The 18,899-nt window shown below is 51.4% G+C and overlaps 6 protein-coding genes across 6 annotated transcripts; 2 read left to right on the forward strand and 4 right to left on the reverse strand.

The window, feature by feature from the left end:
- Positions 1 to 77: 77 nt before the first annotated feature.
- Positions 78 to 1,277, reverse strand: HO133_005343 (uncharacterized protein; the record flags this gene model as incomplete). The annotated part of the gene is made up of 1 exon (XM_037296253.1): positions 78 to 1,277. One exon carries the CDS (start codon positions 1,275 to 1,277, stop codon positions 78 to 80), a length of 1,200 nt encoding a protein of 399 aa, XP_037148235.1.
- A 603-nt stretch (positions 1,278 to 1,880) lies between these two features.
- HO133_005344 (uncharacterized protein) lies at positions 1,881 to 3,438 on the forward strand (the record flags this gene model as incomplete). Its single annotated transcript, XM_037296254.1, has 3 exons — positions 1,881 to 1,898; positions 1,949 to 2,565; positions 2,709 to 3,438. The coding sequence occupies 3 exons, from the start codon at positions 1,881 to 1,883 to the stop codon at positions 3,436 to 3,438; spliced, it is 1,365 nt and encodes a 454-aa protein (XP_037148236.1).
- Positions 3,439 to 5,247: 1,809 nt separating this feature from the next.
- Positions 5,248 to 6,213, reverse strand: HO133_005345 (uncharacterized protein; the record flags this gene model as incomplete). The annotated part of the gene is made up of 2 exons (XM_037296255.1): positions 5,248 to 5,984; positions 6,120 to 6,213. The coding sequence occupies 2 exons, from the start codon at positions 6,211 to 6,213 to the stop codon at positions 5,248 to 5,250; spliced, it is 831 nt and encodes a 276-aa protein (XP_037148237.1).
- A 1,244-nt stretch (positions 6,214 to 7,457) lies between these two features.
- HO133_005346 (uncharacterized protein) lies at positions 7,458 to 8,673 on the forward strand (the record flags this gene model as incomplete). The annotated part of the gene is made up of 2 exons (XM_037296256.1): positions 7,458 to 8,401; positions 8,547 to 8,673. The coding sequence occupies 2 exons, from the start codon at positions 7,458 to 7,460 to the stop codon at positions 8,671 to 8,673; spliced, it is 1,071 nt and encodes a 356-aa protein (XP_037148238.1).
- An 877-nt stretch (positions 8,674 to 9,550) lies between these two features.
- Positions 9,551 to 11,285, reverse strand: HO133_005347 (uncharacterized protein; the record flags this gene model as incomplete). The annotated part of the gene is made up of 5 exons (XM_037296257.1): positions 9,551 to 10,148; positions 10,215 to 10,594; positions 10,656 to 10,723; positions 10,779 to 10,815; positions 10,872 to 11,285. 5 exons carry the CDS (start codon positions 11,283 to 11,285, stop codon positions 9,551 to 9,553), a joined length of 1,497 nt encoding a protein of 498 aa, XP_037148239.1.
- Positions 11,286 to 15,989: 4,704 nt separating this feature from the next.
- HO133_005348 (uncharacterized protein) lies at positions 15,990 to 17,663 on the reverse strand (the record flags this gene model as incomplete). Its single annotated transcript, XM_037296258.1, has 2 exons — positions 15,990 to 17,491; positions 17,543 to 17,663. The coding sequence occupies 2 exons, from the start codon at positions 17,661 to 17,663 to the stop codon at positions 15,990 to 15,992; spliced, it is 1,623 nt and encodes a 540-aa protein (XP_037148240.1).
- Between the last annotated feature and the right edge of the window lie 1,236 nt (positions 17,664 to 18,899).

An 18,899-nucleotide genomic window follows, 5' to 3' on the forward strand; every position in this document is an offset into this window, starting at 1 on the left:
CGAGGTGCCAAAGCCACCCAAGCTTTACCATCGAAAGGATGCACGGCGAAATTTGCTTCCTGAGAAAGAGCCTGCCACTACCACAACAGTTCCTCAAAAGGTCCTCCATCTCGCAAAGTGTCACTATCTTCCCATGCGTCCCACTGACTCCCATCATCCTCGTAACAAAATTTCTCAGTAGGCTCAAACATGTATTGTTTTCTCACACAGTCAGCCACAGCAAGATTGTAGCTTGAGCGATCATCAGTATCACTTTGCGACCGGTAGGAGATTCGCATCAGTGACAGTTCAGGGGAGTTTTTCGCGGAGTCTACCCCTGCTGCGATCATCCTTTTGTAGAGTGGAATTGCGGTCACAAGGCACGATTTTGCATCAAACTCATTATAACCGTTGTGAACTTCATCGGCAGCTTCAGGGAAGGATGGAAGGCTGAGCTTAATGATCAGTGTCTTCAATCTTGATCCGACATTAGGTATTAACGAGGAGCTTCGAAGGACTTGAGGGCAAATGCACCGCAGCCGCAGTCTGACATTCCGGAAATCACGTAGTCGTTGGCCGATAAGAGGACATAGATGGGCAGTCGGTATACCGCGATCAGGTGTGATGGTTCCCGAGCCGCACAAATCCAGCGTAAGATTGTTGAGGCTGGACGGGAGGCTGGAGATGAGACTGCGAATGGTAGATTCATGTAAATAATCCCAGCGCGGACCATGCTCGTCAGTATGTTCGCTTGAAGCCTCCAGGCTAAACTCCTCCAAACATTTGGAATTGAACATCATAGCAGCCAGCTCCACGAGCTTCTTGTTAATACGGTATCCCCATTGATGCAGAGTTTCCTGTTCTCTATGCCAATGCCAGCGTCTTCGGCCACTGTAACGCTCCACCGGGCCAACGGTCATCCAGTCGCAGTGCCAGTTTTTCAATCTCTTCGTACCATCGAGCCCAAGGTTGTCTGAGTGGTAGAGGTCTCCGTTGTCGTGCCAAGGAACCACACTGGGACGGATGGATGGATGGCCGACGAAGCGGACTGACAAGCGTTTCGCTTTCGTTTGGATTAGGTTACTCAGCGCTGTGTCTGATGGGGGGAGTCTCTCAAGGTCGTGGTGAGAGGCGAGGTAGAGATCGGAGAGTGGAAGTTGAGAGAGGTAGACAGGAAGCACAGCCTGGTACCAGCGTTTGGCGAGAAGTAGGTAGGCGACAGACTTGCGAAGTTCAGAGGCTCCGAGACAGTCTGCGATGAGGGCAAGTAACTCGGGCGGAAGGTCCAGAAGAAACATTGCCGGTGGTGGAGGTCATGGGTAGGAAGAAGAAGTCTTTAGCAAGTGTTTGTCAAGTCGTGGCTTTGGTGGGGTCGAGGGATGATAGTGAAACGGTGTTAGCGTACGGCTTTTCTTCGGCATAACGGTCGGGAGGCGGTAAGCCTCTTGTGAAACCAGACTTAGCCAAATGCTTAGTCAGCGGCAATAAAATTAGGATGTCCTCACCGTATTGGATTTCACTCCTGCTCTCCACCCCTCGCATCTTCACCATCGATGCATTCATTCAAGCTGGACAGTGACTCGCACTTTTCCTCTTCTTTCGCAAGGATAACACATACAAAAGTGAACACATTAATATTGCCAGAAGCACCGATCGTGAGCGGTCACTTAACACGGATGAGCGCGGAAGGCACAGTCATGACACTTTCTCGTGACACGAGACCGCAATTCCTTTCCTCATCACTTCTATTACCATATATTTATTGAGATATTCCCATCTTCTTCTTCTCTCAAGGTTTCTTCTGTGACACTTTCCGGGATAGGTTACGGTCCCTATTACTACTTAGCGCCCTTGCAAAGAGGTCGAACATACGCAAAATCGCTCGAAATTCCAACAACATAATGAAAGTATCAGGCATTGTAAGTACATAGAGATGATTGAATCCGTTTTAATGCTTACACTAAATAAGACTGCCAACGACTTGAGTCGCTACAAGATGGTCAACAACAAGAGTCGCTACTCCGGACCTGAGCCTCAGACTCTCCCTCTTCCACCGGAACTTGTCGTGCGAACTCTCAGCTACCTAGACCAAGCTTCTGACAAGAAAAATGCCAGACTTGTATCCAAAGGCTTCGCAGCAGCCGGCCTATCCTCGCTCACCTCGACGGTCTACTTCTCCACCTCGCTCATTAAGATAGGCTATCTTTCCAAAGACTTACAATTCTCGAGTCCAGTCCTTGAGATCGCGATGCATGAAGTCGTCTCCAAATACATCAATAAACTGGTCTGCGGTGGTACCCAGCTTTCGGCTTCTTATCTTCCACTCAGAGACTTCCAGAACTGGTGGGCAACCCTCGGAAAGAGCGAAACGTCATGGCCAGTTCAGAAGATCCACAGCATTTATGTATCAAGGTACAGCCAAGAAAAATTGGTTGTTAGCAAGGGTGAAGACCGAAACATCTTCCTCACAGCTCTTGAAAGGTTCGAGAAGCTCAAATGCATTGTATTCACGGATGCTGCTGCGAACGAACAACGTCAAGTCTTGCCCCAACCCACATGGCCCTCGGCCGTTCCTGAGGGAGACCTGTAAGTGGACGTTCCTGAGCAACTCCTTCCTCACCAATACCCTTGTTCGAGTCGCGAGTCACACGCTCTTCTACTTCCCTGATCTTGTCCTTTAATCCAAGACTTATGCCTGCAAGAGGTCATGCTGACTCCGCAATATGTAGTTGGGGTCCCTCCTCGCCATATCATAGCTTTGCTATGTGTATCCGGTCACTCTCAGAAATGGCCATCAAACTCCATGAACTCTCCATCGAGGGTGGACAGAATGCGATTTCCTGTTGTATCTTCTCTCGAGCCTCATCAAAAGACTACAATCATCTACTCAACGTCTTTGCAAGTCTCCGCAAAATAAGCATAAGTGTCAACACACATCAAGACGCGTACCCTCTGTGTTTCGCCGGCCTCGGGCGGCTTTTGACTCACGCGACACTGGTGCAGTCCTTGGACTTGAAGTGCACTGGGGGGCGGCGTCAATCACGCCTGATACTGTCACGAGTATTCCAAAGTGCTACATGGCCATGTCTCAAGCATTTCGGTCTCCATGGTTTCATAATGCACACCGACGTGGAGCTGATCACATTCTTTGAGCGTCATCGAGCAACAATAGACAGCGTGGCGCTCAGGTCTATGTTCCTACATCAAAAAGAGTTGAATTCTAGGGAGGACTCTCCTTGCGAAGCTTGGAAGCATTTCTTCGGTAAATTACGACAGCGGTCAATCAAGTTTCAGAATCTGGATTTGTTCCGGATACAAGACTGCTCCAATCCATTTGAAGTGCATCCGGACCTTTCCGTCCGTGCAAATGGTGGGAAAACAGTTCTACAGTATCTACGCGATGGTGGCCTGAACCCCCTTACGATTGACACGATCAACGAGGCCGACGTATGTGGATAAAGGTGTGCAGATGGCCAGGTCTAGCATTCGCCGCCTACTGACGAGGTAGGTGGGGTGGCTTCATAGGATACCAATGACTAACGATGGATTGATGGAAGTATACATGGTGGGTACATGTCTTGCGAAATGGTGGTAGAGTACATGCAGGGCTACAACTGCACATACTATTTACGATCATGTAATCACATATGGATTGTTATTCACATTTATTTCGTGCGTCTCACGTGTCATTTACCATACAGTAACTTTACACTAATATCATGTATCTGAAGGAGTGGTAACGTTTGCGGAAGGAAAGTTGTATTGACACGTGTACGAGAAAGCTAGTCCCACGCCTTCTCGACTACCCTCTTGTTGTTTGCTCCGTCAATAATCGCAAACAGTGCGTTAGAAGACAAGCAAAACATCAGCAAATACGCCAGCACGAACGGATCGAAGCAATCATCTATCCATTCCTCTCTCTTCTCCGCCAACCTCAGCGTTTCCCTCAGCACGACCTTCACACCACGGCCCATTCCATTCCATTCCAAAGGGGCCCTATATCTAGACCACAGCACCCTTCTCCGCCTCCTCTTCCCCCTCCTCGGTCGCGAGCTCGACTCCACAAACCCTATACATACCAAAGCGACCAAGTCTCCGAACGAGCTCAAGTTTCCTCATCTCATCTTCCCTCACCGACGCCTTGAGCAAGCACCGATACTTCCTTGACTTCCCATACAGCAGGCTTAACGACCGGCCCAACCACCTCAGCCACCTTTCACCGACTCCTATTTTTTTCCAACGCTCCGATCCTGGGATCGCCGGAGTCCGTATGTACGACGCGGGCATGCATCAAACCCTGTTGACGATGGCGCTGGTGAGCCACCGCGGACTGGGACCCAGGAGGCGTAAGTCTACGTATGCCCGGCGGTCTTCGATGACGATACTGCGCTTCGCTTTGATGGTGCGGTGGAGGAGGATTTCGGAGATGGGCGGGGGGTTTATTTGTTCGTTCGGGTCCATTCGGGTTTGAAAAGGGAGAAGGTGTACGCGTCTGTGTTGTGCGAGCGCGGAGATGTATGGGATGGGTTGGTGCGTGCGGGGGTTGACGCATTCGGCTGTGTTGGTACGGGTTGAGGAGGTGTGTTGGTGGACAGGGGAATGTTGTACGGTTTGAGGAGATGGGTCGGTGTACTCCACGGAGGATCCTCCTTTGCCTCGGCGGCGCGTGAGGCACTTTTCCGGAAAAGGTGACGGTTGTACTCGAACGAACCATAACTGATATCGCTTTGAGTGGCACAAAATTGTGTCAACGAGAAGCTTTTAGGATCTCCCCATTCCATCCCCCTTCAAAAAGTACCTTCGCGCGCCTAATCCCCCCAATGACTTTTGCACGATAAGTAAGCTATAGGATTCCTAACTCTTACAATTTACTTTGTTGAGGTAGTCAAATTCATCAGTATCGGCTTTCCGACCTGCCGCTGGCAATCGAATTCCACGTGAGAGTTATAGACTCAGGTTGGAGTTCATGGGCCGGCGATTTCAGTGGTTTACTGAAGGGATAGAAAGAAGTCCTTTAGATACTGTATGAAAAGCGATGTTTATTTCTAATTTTTTTCCCTTAAGATAGATTGCTCGAAGTAAAATAAAGGCTTTGTAGACACTGACGTACTGAACTCGAGAAAAGTCACCCTAGCCAGAAGCACCAAGAATGGAACCCAACCCTTACAAAGTAAACACAATCCGCAGCCCAAAAAGGACTGAACCGAACACCCAGGCCCTTGCTTCGTCCCATCACCACCACCTCCTCTACGCTGTTTCGCGTCCCTGCTAATTGCGGCGGCTCCGAAGACGACTGTTAGCCATCACCATGTATCCACCGACACACTTCGTACCCTGCGCCACCCGGCCCAGTTGAACTGTGAGTTCCATTGTGCACGTGCCAATCTGCGTGCCATCAGCCGAACAGACAGTTTCGCCTGCAGTCGTGCAGGAGGTGATGGAGTCCGTAGGCGCAGAGGCGGTCTGCGTGTTACTTGGAGAGGCGGCGGAGGGCGCAACGGAGGCTGCAACGGCCGATACACTAGACGGCGCGGCGGATGTGCTTGAGCTTCCAGACGGTGCCGCAGCAGCAGCCGACGGTACGACAGCCGCCACTTTCTCCTGCAGGTGTATGGATGGTAAGGCTGCAGAAGGTATTGCTGCTGCAACAGACGACGGCTGTACGACGGACGATACACCGGACTGGGCAGCTGTGCTTTCGCTGTCGCCCGAGCCGCCAGGAACAGTCCAGCCAACCGGCGTCCACTCGATTCCAGGCACCCTGCCATTGCCTTCTGGAGCGACGGTATAGAACAAGTCGTCCGGAACATCGATGTTGTCGAATGCGCAGCCTTGACACGTATCCGTGACGGTGGCAATTGTGTTCGTGCCCGTGGTCGGATTGTGGATCGAGATTTGCTTGTTGCAAAGTGGGTTGTCATTTGCGTTGCCGCTGAAGCTTAACATTATGTCGGCCGAGAGGGCGACAATAGCGTCGCCATTCTTGTTGACAATGCCACAGGAGCCTGGTGAGATTCTGGTGATCAGCATTACTTGTGATTAAAGAGGACAGGGGTTGAGTCGCTATATGAGTGTGGGGAATGAAGGGCCAAGAAAGGTGGATGGAAGGGATAGGAGTGAGTTCCTGGAGAGTTACGTACCCATGCCAGGGGTGTAGTGGGTGAGGTCTCCTGTGTAGGCATTTGCGAGAGGGATGGAGATGGCGAGGACGAGAGCGACGGCAGGGAGCTTCATAGTAGTGATGTCGGGTTCAGATCTCACTCAATTTGGCAGGATCGTCTGGGGTATATAAATGCCCTGCGTCTATGAAATATTTGTTGCTTGGGCGTTTGTAAGGAGTGGACGTTCCTATATAGGAAGCAAATTGTGATGAAGAAGCGTGAATTGGAAAAGATGGACAGCACATTCTCGTGGGTACTTAAGTGCAAGAGTTGACCTTGAAGGAAAAGCAATAATGAGAAGGCCAGCACAAGGAGACTGCTTGAGTCACGAGATAGACCAGATACACCGCATCGCGTTTTCTTAGTTCGAGTGTAGATTAACCCAAACATTCTTTCTCGGAGTAATTCGGTAGGAAACAACGATTCTAAAGACAGAGACAGTGACAAGAAAGATGCGATCATAGTACAAAGAAAATGTGGAAATTGGGATGAGGGATAGCGCGGCCTCCAAATATCCAAATAGAACGTCAAGATTTTGAGTCTTTCAAACCAGACAAAGAGAATAATTTCCGTGGCTAGCAACCAGTATCCTCCGAGATGCTTCTGCGCCTCCGTGCAACTTAATGCTCCTATTATGAAAGACTTGAGCCCAAAAGGACAATGTAACAGCGGGAAGAGCTCGACCTTTGTCGTCGCTACTCACCACATCGAAAAAGGCGCAGGATCATCCATGCAACGCGTTTCCTTTGCGTACGGAGATGACAGTCTTTGGGATTACCACTATCTCTGCTTCATGGCGCAAGAATGATTATGGACGAGGAGTACGGAGGTACACGTTCGGTGGATCGGTCGTTAATGTTGTGCCGCTTGTGCGAGCTTGATAAATTCCAAGTAGTGTAGCCGAGATGCTTATACCTTAGGATCATGACAGCCTCTTAAAAATAGGACAGTCTTCTCCAGCCGAGCTCTTCTCCGCCGCTGTTCAACGTCTACAGTTTCCCTCGTCTGCTTCCTATGTGGACCTCTTTCGTAGCTATTAATATCTGATATCTGCTTCTTTTCCCTTGAAACCGCTGCAGACCGTGCGTTCAGGGCGCTCAGGAAGGCCGGTCTAGAGGCACTCCAATAGTCTACCCTACTTTATGCGCCCAGTCCTCGTGACAACGCACCTCTGCATACTCCCCACCCCACTTATCGCAGCGCGTTTCTACTTCCAGTCGTACATTTCCCCCAAACCCTGTCGATCTGCAACCTACGGTCATAGATATCTGCAGCATCTATCGAAAGAGCCAATTGCATTGCGCAAAAGATATAACCATGGTCAAAGCTCCGCCACAAGCGAACGTTGCGGATGCGGCTGCTTCTCCGTCAGCTATGCAACATGGTGCTGGCCAAAGGGTTGCAGATCAGGGACAGGATGGGAACGTAGTGGGCCAGCGGAAGCCAACTACTGCTGCACAAGAGATTACTCGGAGAGATGTTCACACCGCTTCTTCTATCAATGCCCAACGGCGATTGCCAAAGATTGAAGCCAAAGAACAAAGTCCTGGACATCAACCAGCAATCCGCTGCGTCAAGAGCAAAGAAGCTCCCCAAAACAGCCTACCTAAGTCCCAAACCACCGCAAGCTCTAAACCAGTGCTCGTCCGCGGTCCGTCGACCAAGCCAGACATGAAGAAAAAAACCCAGCCCATACGCAAGTCCACGTCTCCCAAAATCCCGCCTGTTGAGAGCTTCTCGTTCCAGGACATTCTTGGTTCGATTGGTCCGGAAGCCAATGCCTCAATCGATGCCATCGCAGAGATATGCGGCCGAAGCAAGATGAGCTTAGCCGCGGAGCATAGCAGTCACCGCCCTCCCCAAGGGCATCTTGCGACTACAGGAAGCAGTCCAGACAGTTTTTTCCTACCTGCACGACTTGAGCCAGTAGCGGAGACGAGCTCTAATCGACCGCATACACGGTCGGTGTCGAAAAGCTTGGCTCTAGCCACGGGATCTGCTCATAATGTGGATGGGCTACCGGGCAATCCCACTGCTGCTACGTCGAATGTGACTTCGCACACTCACACCAGCACCTCTGGTCATGGAAAAGGCGAGGGCACCTCCACGACCGCGTCCGCGTCACTGCTTCCACAGGTTCTGGCTTGGCTGCGCCGCTCCGGCTCCACAACAATCAACGAGCAAACCAGTGCGTCCGGTCAGGATGCTGGCGCAGTCAGCGCCATGCATAGGCTCTTGAATGATACATCCGAAGCCCAATTGTGAGCGCAGACCATATGCTGCAATCCTACTTCGGCCTACCTCATGAAGTACATAGGTTGTGACCCTCCAGTTGCACGGCGCTCATGTCCAGATTACCCTCTGCGATTCCCTTTTGGAGATCCTGGTTGTTCTATCCCCCTTCAGAAACCACTTGAACAAGGACCCTGCAACGCCTGGACGCCTGGTGGTGAAGCATGAGTACCTTTGGACGTCAGACTTGGACCCTATATTACGGAAATTTACTTCTTTTGGAACCGTTGATCCCCTGTAGAGTGTCACATCAGACTGGTGCGCTACGCCCATGGCCACGAAGTCGGGTCGAGCGAGTGGATGGGTGGTCCTTTCCAAGTTCAGCAGGCCTGTGTGTTACACTCAAGGCACATTTCATATTCCTCAGGCAACATGAGTTCCCGAGGCATTTCAATGTGGAAAAAAGGGTGCATAAGTGGAATTCGATCCACGTCATCGACTTCCTCTGTATTGGTGGGCAACACATCGATTGCAAACGCCAACATTCCCCAGGTGCAGGGATTTCACAGCCAACTTGGTCAAGGTTGATCGAACATGGTACTTTATTAATAGACGAATGGACCCTTTCCAATTTTTCCATGGCGCAATCGACCGGGATCTCATTCGTAGGTGCTGCCAGGATTCTAAGCCGAAATTTGATATGGCAAAACCCTGTGGCAAAAAGGGCAGTGCAGAAGCGCACAGTGATGATGGGGAACCTTATGGCACGAAGTCGCAAAGCGCAAGCTGTTGGCTCACCGGAAATACAAGCTGTATCAACCATAGACTACAAGCTACCGGCAAATGCGAATTGTTCCTTTGCTGAATTATAACGAGGGGTATCAATAGCAAACCTATATACAACACGCATTATATGTACATCCACAACCACCCACCCACACAAACCCCCCCCCCTTTCCCCTATCTCCCCGTCACAGCCGCCCCAATGATTCTCATGATACTCATCAGAAACCCACCATCCCACCGTCTCCAAATCCCTCCCAAACCCCCCAAACCTGCCAGGGCGCCCCATCCATGATAATCCCCCCCCCCCCCGGCCCCACGCTGATATGCAACCCACAAGCAAGCCAAACACCCATCCCATGCCCGCACCCGAAACACCCCCGCGCACCAAAGACCTAAACCGGCGACAAAGCCCCCCCGCTATCCGACCTCGTATCCACCCGCACCTCATCCTTGACCCGGATCCCCTTCAACGGAACCACATCCTCGCTCCAACCCGTGCCCGGCCCCTCATCCACGCTCCAACCCGCGCCCGGCCCCCGACTACCACCCCCCGCCCGGCCCGACCCCTCCCTGCTCGCCCACGCGGACGTGACGATCTCCTCGACGCCGGGCCCCCTCTCCTTCAACCGGTAAAACTCCGCGTTCGCGTTCGGTCTCCGGACGCCGACCATCTGCGGCCGACCGTGGGCCCGGACGGCGACGGCGTAGCCGAGGCCGGGGCCGTATTTGGCGTTCTTGTTGCTGTTGTGGTTGTTGTTATTGTTGTTGTAGATGTCGAGGTGGGGTTGGTACTTGCGGGACGGGCTGGAGAGGGAGCGGCGACCGAGGCAGGTTTGGATGAGGGGTTGCAGGGTGGGGAGGCAGGCGCAGGTGATGCCGGTTGAGATTTCGACGGCGGACCAGATGAGGGGGCGGACGTAGGACCAGGTCACGTCGGTTTGGTCGATGTTGAGGATGGCCCAGACGCGGACGATGGCGGCGCCGCAGATGCTGGGGGGGGTGTTAGTTTGGGGGTGGGAGGGGAGGGAGAGGAAAAGGGGGGAAAGGGAGACGTACAAAGCGCCCAGGAGGAAGATGGCCGTGAGGGTGACCTTTTGCCGTACGGTGAGGCTGAGACTCCAGACGGGGACCATGGGGAGCACGAGGATGACGATGTCGAGGAAGACGTTGGTGACGGCGGTCCCGAGGAGCGAGGCGTTGTTGTTGATGCATTTGCTGTGCGGATACGGCCTTATCCAGGCGGCTTCGACGGGGATGCATTGGAAGATGTTGGAGAAGACGATGGCGATGCACCAGCACGTGACGAGGGCGAGGAGGGCGTAGCAGGTGTACTTGAAGGCTTTGCGGACGCCGAAGAGACGGTAGTAGAAGAGCAGGATTGAGATCTTGATGAGGGTTACGCAGACGCAGTAGAGGATCTCGTAGGCGACGGTCGTCTTCGGGGTCAGGTTAGCGATGCTCCCGAGGATCGGGGACGGAGGGAATGGGGCGACTGACTTTGAATAGTAACACGACGCTCGACTCGGGGACCGTTTCGAAATGTCGGCCCACTCCGTTTTTGGCATCTGCATTAACTCGTGAGCATGTTTGATTGCGACGAGGCATCTGGGGTGACTGTACCAACGAGCATAAGCGCGGAACACGTAAAAGAGACCATCTACCGTTTTTGTTAGCAACGATCGTGCCATTTGGAATTTGCATTGCATCTCTTACCAAACTTGATATTATCACGGCGTCATCCCACCAGAACGATAGCGCCGAGACACGTCTCGAGGCCAAACGTAGCAAGACAGCGGCAGTCGACAGAATCATAAGACCGATACATGTCCCGATGACAATATGAGTGTTGTCCTGACACATCTGGCTCATGCCTGGCAGTGCGCACATATCCTTCATCGTTGCCATTGAGGTTGCCATGCCCGCCTGCGGGTTGTTCAGTATGGACGAGGCCATTGCTGCTCCTCCCATCGTTGTGCTTGTTGCTGGCGTGGGTGACATAGCTGTAGGTACCATGGCTGCGGGTGACATGGCTTTAGCGGTTGCCATGACCATCTGTGCCACTGTAGAGGAGGTGGACGTGGTGCTGGTGGCCATGCCATTCATGCCGGGCATGTTGGCCATATCCATCTTTGCGGTTGTTCCTTTCCAACTGCTGGATAGATGCGATGGACTCGGTGCTGAATGGTATTCGTCACAGCACGCGGTTCTACGATACAGCCATGGAACAGAAACAGGGATCTCTTAATATGCAGGACATAGGTAGCTTTAGATGATGAAAAAAGATGGAGATGAGTGATGATAAAAAGGCCTTGTTCGAATCCTCCGGAAATATGGACGCCCTCGTCGACGTTACAACGGCAATCAAGATTCGGGAAATAACAATAGGCCGGTACGATGGGGGACAGCAATATAATGAGAGTTGGCGCATTCTAGATGCACTACTGACCGTATACCCAGGCATTATTTCGGCGTGGGGCGGAGAAGGTCAAAGGGTGGAACACGTTATCAAGCACGTGAGACACGTAACTTGGGAGGTGTGGATAGCCCCTGTTGCCATGTTGTTTGGTGTGACGAGCTACGATGGAGCGAGGTGTAGGTTAAAAAAGGCGGAAAAGGCTCAATTTCCCTGCCGTTCTGGACCCGATTATTTTGGATAGAAGCTTTTGCCTCGTCTGGACCAATCGCAATGGACCGAGAAAATGTCCATTGTGGTGTCGCAGATCTGTTGACTTGTGGCAGATAAAACACTTTGCATGCACCTCGAGTCAGAAAGAAGTCTCATGTGACCAAATGCTGCGCATTGCTAGCGTTTCATGCAACGTGAGAAGTGTGGTCGATCAAGATATATGTTGATTTATAGTTAACTGTACGTCAGTCTTCAATGCAATGGCGAAAGGTCCAGCAGAGAGTGAGATGAAATGTGTGGGAAAGCTTGCGAGTTACTTTATGAATAGTCAGCTAGCGACCCTAGCTGTTCTCCATCATACGAGTATGACGCCAGATTTCATATCGTCACCAGCGTTATCGATCGAACTCTTTCTGCTGGGCCACCTCCGGCTCTCGTTTTTGTGTTTGGGGGGCGATTTTGGCCCTTTTCATGGCTCGCCTCCATTACCCTTTATTCACCTTTCTTTCCTACGGCACAACTCGCACAACTCGTGTTCTCCTCATATCCAGTCCAGAACTCGCTTCTCTCTCTTGCGTCGTCTCCAAAATCCTGAAGATGAAAAGTTAAATGCTTTCTCCAAACAACCAAACACTTGTGATTTCTGTACAACAATTCGACCTCAACGACGTCGGAAGTCAGAGCGCCACGCTGTGAAAGAGGCCTTTAACCGTGCATTACTGCCTCGTTCTGGTATGCAGCTTGCGATTTGACTTCATAAGTCTGTGGAATAAGCCTCGTGGAGAGTGCTTGTAGGCTGCCTTTAGGCTCAGAGCGAGTCAAGGCCGGCACTGCAGGGCATCAACTCTACGGCGGCTTGGCGGAGTCAACCCCGAACAAATCAACCGGTTCCTTCAAGAATTGCCCTCATCATTCTGACCCTCTATCTCCATGATCCTAGAGATTGCACTCGGCAGAAAGAGCCTCTTTTCGTTTGGTAGCCAATTGGAGTGGAGTAATTAATGCCAAACACAATGCCGTGTTGTTGGCGGCTCATGCCATGTGAGATTCGGAAAACGCAATTTATGCAAAGCATCCAAGGTTTTGACTCCGACTCTCCACTTACTACTCACTACATTGACAGCCTTTTGTGACTGCCGAAATGATTCCTTGCGCAAATCATCTGTACCTAATTGAAGGAGCGCCATCTTCGAGGAAGCATATCTCTTCAGCAAAATCCAATCCGTGTATGACATACCGCACAGGCACCGAATGGGCTACTTGGAGTGAAAGACATGAGAGACCAATTCAGTGGAGAGCTTGTTTCAGTTGCTCCGAAACCCCTTCTTTGCCGCATATGACATCAAAGTCAAAAGAGTGTATATTTGCCAAGGCCCAAGGTATCAGAAATCAAAGTGTCGTCATCTACATAGCCAAAGCGGTACGTCCGAACAGACGAGGGTCGAAGAAAAGAGTCTCAACAGCCGATCAAATCTAGACGCTGGAGCATCTTAGATTTCCTTCTGGCCCGGACCAAGTCGTTGTAAGACCCGCAGCGATTCCCCCCTTCTTAGCAACTTATCTTCGGACAGTCCCCCTCCGACAGTCCCCCGTCAAACTAAAAAAGCCTCCCGCGCACGATCTACACGTTAAGCTTTCGGCCCCACCTAATTTTGGTGAGGGGTTGCGCCAGCCCTGTTCATCCGATTGTGAGAGACTTCAAGAATTCCTCTCACTTCATTGATTTTGAAGTGATCCTTCAGAGCGACGACGTGGTGCTTAGGGTACGTTATAAATGGGTCGGAGGCAGTGCAATAGTAGTAGAATAAGGGCCCGCATCGCATGTAACCATTGCTAAGCCGTAATATTAGCCGTATATATCAAAATTCGCTAATATATGTGAGAGTGTTGGTGTACTATTACCTTCCTAAAAAATCACTATAATTAGATCGCTAGCATCGGTGAGAAGATTAATGTCGACAGGCATTGTAAGTAGGTGAATGCCCACCTTTCTCCCATACCCCCGCATCCTATCCAAACCCAACTCCTATTTCGCCCATCCGTATATTATGAATATTATTGAGTATGCTGCGACGGTTGCAGACAAGAAGAGGCGTGTTTTCGCTACCTTCCCAGCTGCCCACTGTTGTCGGGGGTATTTAGTTCGTATTAGGTTCAATTCCTAGTGGCGCTGGTACAATGGTGTTGCGGTGCTTTTTATTTTCTCCCACAAGCGTGCCCCTATCAGTGGCGAGGTCTTTCCTATTAAGGATGCTGCAATCCTACGTCTTAAGGACTGGTCTTGTACGTAAGGATTTGTTGCAGTGACTGGTCATAGCGTTAGAACTCACAGCCTTCCTGGAATTGTGGTAAAAGTCATCGCTGGAAATCTACACTATGAGGCCTCCCTCACTCGTTAAGGTGTAACGTCCTATTTGGATATTTGTACCGTGGAATAAAAGAAATATCGACAATGCACCCACCAGTCAGATATCCACTATGCCAAGGCCTATGCCAAGCCGGGTGGCTGCGGGTATAGCCGGTAGCCACATTAGTGTGGACGGGGGACTGTCGGAGGGGGACTGTCCGAAGATAAGTTGCCTCCTTAGAACGATCCGGTCCCCTTATTCCCAGCGACCAGCCGATCCTCCAGAGCAGAAAAAGCACCCCTCATCCACTGAAGTCTGCATCAGCATACCAAACTCCCCTGTCATCTCGTCGTCGAAGCTGGCCTTATGGAGAACATTCAGGGAACTTTGCAGGTAGGACATAGATGCTCAATACAAGTCGATCCTACGTACGTCACTGGGGGCTCGCTGGCGCTGTCATCTCAACGTGTGGATAGTCTCAGAGAGAATTCGAAGAGACCATGACAGAGTTCGAGAGCCCTCACGAGGAAGAGTACCAGCGACGCTCGCCGAGGTAGTTCGGGCGGGTTTTCGCATTCCTTATTGCCTGTACTCACATTATTACTCGCATCCACAACCGCCAGTTATGAGAATGTGAGATAAATAACTGCGAAGCCCACCAGCTACGACACTGTCACAGCTTCACTCAACGGCTGCCGATGAAGCGACGCTACTCGTCCATGCTCCTCTATCACCAAGGTGTCCCCAATCATTTCCTCTCGCAGCAAGTCCTCCATACCTCCTCCATATCGTATCTGAAGTCAGCAACACCAAACAACCCCGCCGCTCCCATCACGCCTGTGCACTCTATCCAGACAGTGGAGCTCTCCGTCCCTGCACGGTTCCAACCCTCTAGATCCCCTACCGCGGTTCCAATCCCCCACCGTAGAGTACGTACACGGTACCCGTTTCCCCGCACAGGTATAAAAAGTAGTGCGGCCGGTTACAAAAAGCAGCTTTATACAGGCGCTATCATTCCTCTCACGATGATCGAATAGGTACTGTTGTACGTGGCCATCCCCTCTACTGACCCGGTATAAAAATGCCACGGGATCAAGTACATGCCCACCACCAAAAAAACCCCCCAACGCAATAACCCGTCCGTCAGACTTCGACGGAAGCCAAATAGCCCCAAAAACCCCCGCGGAATAAGGTGGTCGTAACGATCCTGGTCATGCGAAGAAGGGTCCAAAAGCTAGGGATATCTCAAAGGAACGTTCGCCCAAGCAAGCCATTGCTTAATATTCACACAGCGCAGGCAGGAAAGCTCGTCGAGACGGTGGAAGATTGGGAGCAGGGGTAAAGATTGAGAGAGATGTAGGACCGGGAGCGATGTGGAGAGGAATTTGTAATCATGTTGCGTGTGAAGGAAATTTTCCGTGAGGGGTATAGATCGAGAGACATTTTGGACACGCGGGGCGCCAGTGGAGGTGGTAGATAAGATACTACCTTATAGATGACTACGGCGGCCCGGCATGGCGAGTGGTTTGAAAAGGGGGTAGTGTGATCGTCCCTGGGGACCTGAGTGGAGAAACGGTCTTATAGTGGTGTCTAGGTGTATAAAGAGTGGTTGCAGTTATCGAAAAGAGAAAAAGACGGCACCGTTCAAAGATGCACCATGCTTGAACGAAATCTACCGCCCACGAACCCCCGAAATGGAGCGCGTCGGCCACGGGAGAGAAAGATCCAACGCCGCACAAAGCAAATTAGTCCCGCACATTCATCCCCCCTCTTTCACAACGATGTCGTCACCATGACGGGAACTCCACCGTGTCTTGCTGCCGCAGCCCTCGCCGCTACGGTCAACTGATCATGTAGTCAGAAGCCAACCTCGCCCAGTCTTGGCGCCCCACCCTCCCAATCATACCTCTCGTAGTACTTGAAGACCAACTCATAGCCCTGCAGGTCGTGCACGATCCGATCCACACGTCTGTAACCTCGGATCTGATCCAGACGACTTCCCTTCCTCGCCACCTGTTTCTCCAACGCCTTGATCTTGTTGGCCGTCTCGTTGCCGTTCTCGCTCGCGCTATGATCCATCTCGTCCTCGAGCTTCTTGCCTTCGAACAGTGTCACCGAGAAGCGACCGGGCTTGAAGATGTTGACCACCTGCTCAATCACATCCGCCGTTTCACGACCCGTTTGCTTGCTGGGGACGTTGGTCTCGAAGGATGCATAAGAGCAGTTGGGCTCCGGTGTGACGTGGACGGTGAAGTAGTGAGTGGCCTCGGGGCCATTTGGAGCAGGGATGACGCCATTGGCGGAGAACCCGCAAGGGGTGAAGAGGTAGGCGTCAACTCGAGCGTCCGGGTACTTCGATGTTGGGTAGACATCGGCTAGTCCGCAGACTTCAGAAACAACAGTACCAAGGGCGTGTCCTTCCGTCGTAAGCTCTTCGGGATATTCAAGCTCGGAGTCGTCGGACATGAGATCCCCAGGGTCAGAGGATGTGTTGCTGAATACGTCGGCGTTCTCATCAATGGTCTTGAGGTACCCCTTGTCCGGGATTTTGGTGGGCTTCGAGGGAAAACTGTTGATATCTCCTACGTGCTTCTCGGCGTCAATGCGCGCCTTGTGTGCTTCTTGATAGTATCGACCCTCCGCGACCGCACTCGCGTGGTCCAGGTAGAAGTTCTTGGCATTCTCTGGCTCCAAGTCTGTCATAAGAAGTTCTAGGGTCTCATCTTGGTCGTCGTCGTCGTATGGATCGAAGACCTTCATGGTTGCATTTGACACTGGGAGACCCATGAATTTCGTCTCCGTCTCACGTCTCTCGGGTGTTGCAGGAGGCGTCAGAATCGTGTTGGGTTCCGTAAGATACAGATACCAGTGTTCGCCGTTCATTTTACCAATCATATAAGCACTGCCGCCAAGAAACAATCTGTCGAGTGACTTGACCTCGTCTCTCCAGCTTCGGTGAGGTCCCCGTTGACGGTCAGGAAACAGAAAATTCTTCCTGCTGTAGAAAACCCGGTATGGTTTGGCTGCAGTGCCCGTTCCGAGGGTTTGATTGGCAAGCACATGCGGGAATCCGGCAACTAAGGCTGCGATCTCGAGGATTCTTGGCAAGCCGCTGAGTAGTGTGGTTGTGCCGCATGTTTTGAGTATGAGCTTGTGGGGAAAGACGAACATGCTGGATTCGGATAGCAGATAGGCATCGACATGTTCCGATTCGACGATAGAAAGGACCTTGCAATTGACCAGCTCGAGCATATCCTTCCACACTTCAGAAGGTACGACTTTCAACCCTGCCGGAGCAGAGGCTGCCGGGAGGGAGTTGGAGGAAGCGCTGAACCATACTTCTAATAGCTTTTCAGGCCCTGTATCAAGTCAGCATATCCCCAAGTCGGGAAGTCTCCTGAAAAACATACCTTCAAATGCATTGCTGGAGTCGAGATCGACTGCAACATCACGATTGATAGTCAGATGTGGTGTCCCACTAAAAGACGAGGGAGACGCTGTGTAATTCTTGGGTATTTCAGTATTGACCATCTCCGTGCGGTGGCTCGGTCAAAGACCTTGATCCGCTGCAGCCGATTATTGTCGGATGTGTATTGGGTGGCGGAAGGACGTAGGCGGCGGATACACACGACCGCTGAGGATCGGTTCTTCAAGATGATACGGTTCCTGTCTGCCTTGGAAGCACCGTGGAGCACAATCTTCCACTCAGACGAACAGTGCGGCGTCCGCCCGAGAAAAGAAGGCCCACGCTCGGTGGGATGATGTGGAGGCTGGCTTAAGCCAGCAGCAGTAAGGGGTTGATATTTCTTGACTTCGGGGTCGTTATGGAGGTCGAGCCGAGAGAGGAATGAAGAAGTCCTTGTACCAAGGAATTTTGGCTATGTTATGATCCTCGCGCCGTGCAAGCAAACGAGGATGGACTGTTTGGTTTGGGAAAGAAGGTTGGAGAAGGTTTCCGGACTTTTGCGACGAGTGTTATCTAGGCCTATATAGAGACAGTGTCAGCCAGGTTTTGGTGACCAAGAGTGCAAAGCTCCTGTAGAGAAAGCGACAATGTCTCGTGCTTGAGGTCAGACTCACTTCGCAGGCTTTGAAAGGAAGCGTAGTAGGTCTTTGTTGCTCATGGATCACGGCTGCCTAGGATTCTTGTACCAGGTCTGAGAATGATTTGCTATATTGTTGCAATGTGCGGAGTGTTGGAGATGATGAATGTCGGTGTAACATGTGAATGAAAGAATGAGATAAATTTCTGTGTGGTGAGCTAATTTTGGCGGGCAAACACGGCGAGATTCCATCGGTCTAAGCTTCTCCCGTTCCGGGCCCAACTGAACCTGGGCCTTTTACTTTTACCTAGGCTTCCCTCAGGGCTAACATGCGCCAAAAAACAATTGCATCTTTTAGTCACACTGTAAAGTAAAGTACTTGATGGTGTTTGTTGATTTCCATCTGATCATGCATGGCTCGGATCTCTCTCACCTTGATATCGCTGACTTTATTCTAGGGAGTAGATACAAACAAAACGGCTGTTCAGACTGTCCGCTAGATCCATTCAGGAGCAACTAGGACTCTCAGCAGCCTCTACTTTCGGTGCAGGAGTGCTTTTGAGACCATCATGCGGCTGTGAGCGTTATGACCACTTGGCGCCCAGAAGCAAATTCATCCATCGTCTTCCGTCCGACGGCTCAAGCGTCAATTTCTTCCTGAAAAGGGTGACGACGGTGGCTTCTCATTCAAATCATCAAATCTTACCTTAGTTGCCTACTAGAC

This window comes from Letharia lupina (assembly GCF_014066315.1).
Source record: "Letharia lupina isolate WasteWater1 chromosome Unknown contig_21, whole genome shotgun sequence".
Lineage (NCBI taxonomy): Eukaryota > Fungi > Ascomycota > Lecanoromycetes > Lecanorales > Parmeliaceae > Letharia > Letharia lupina.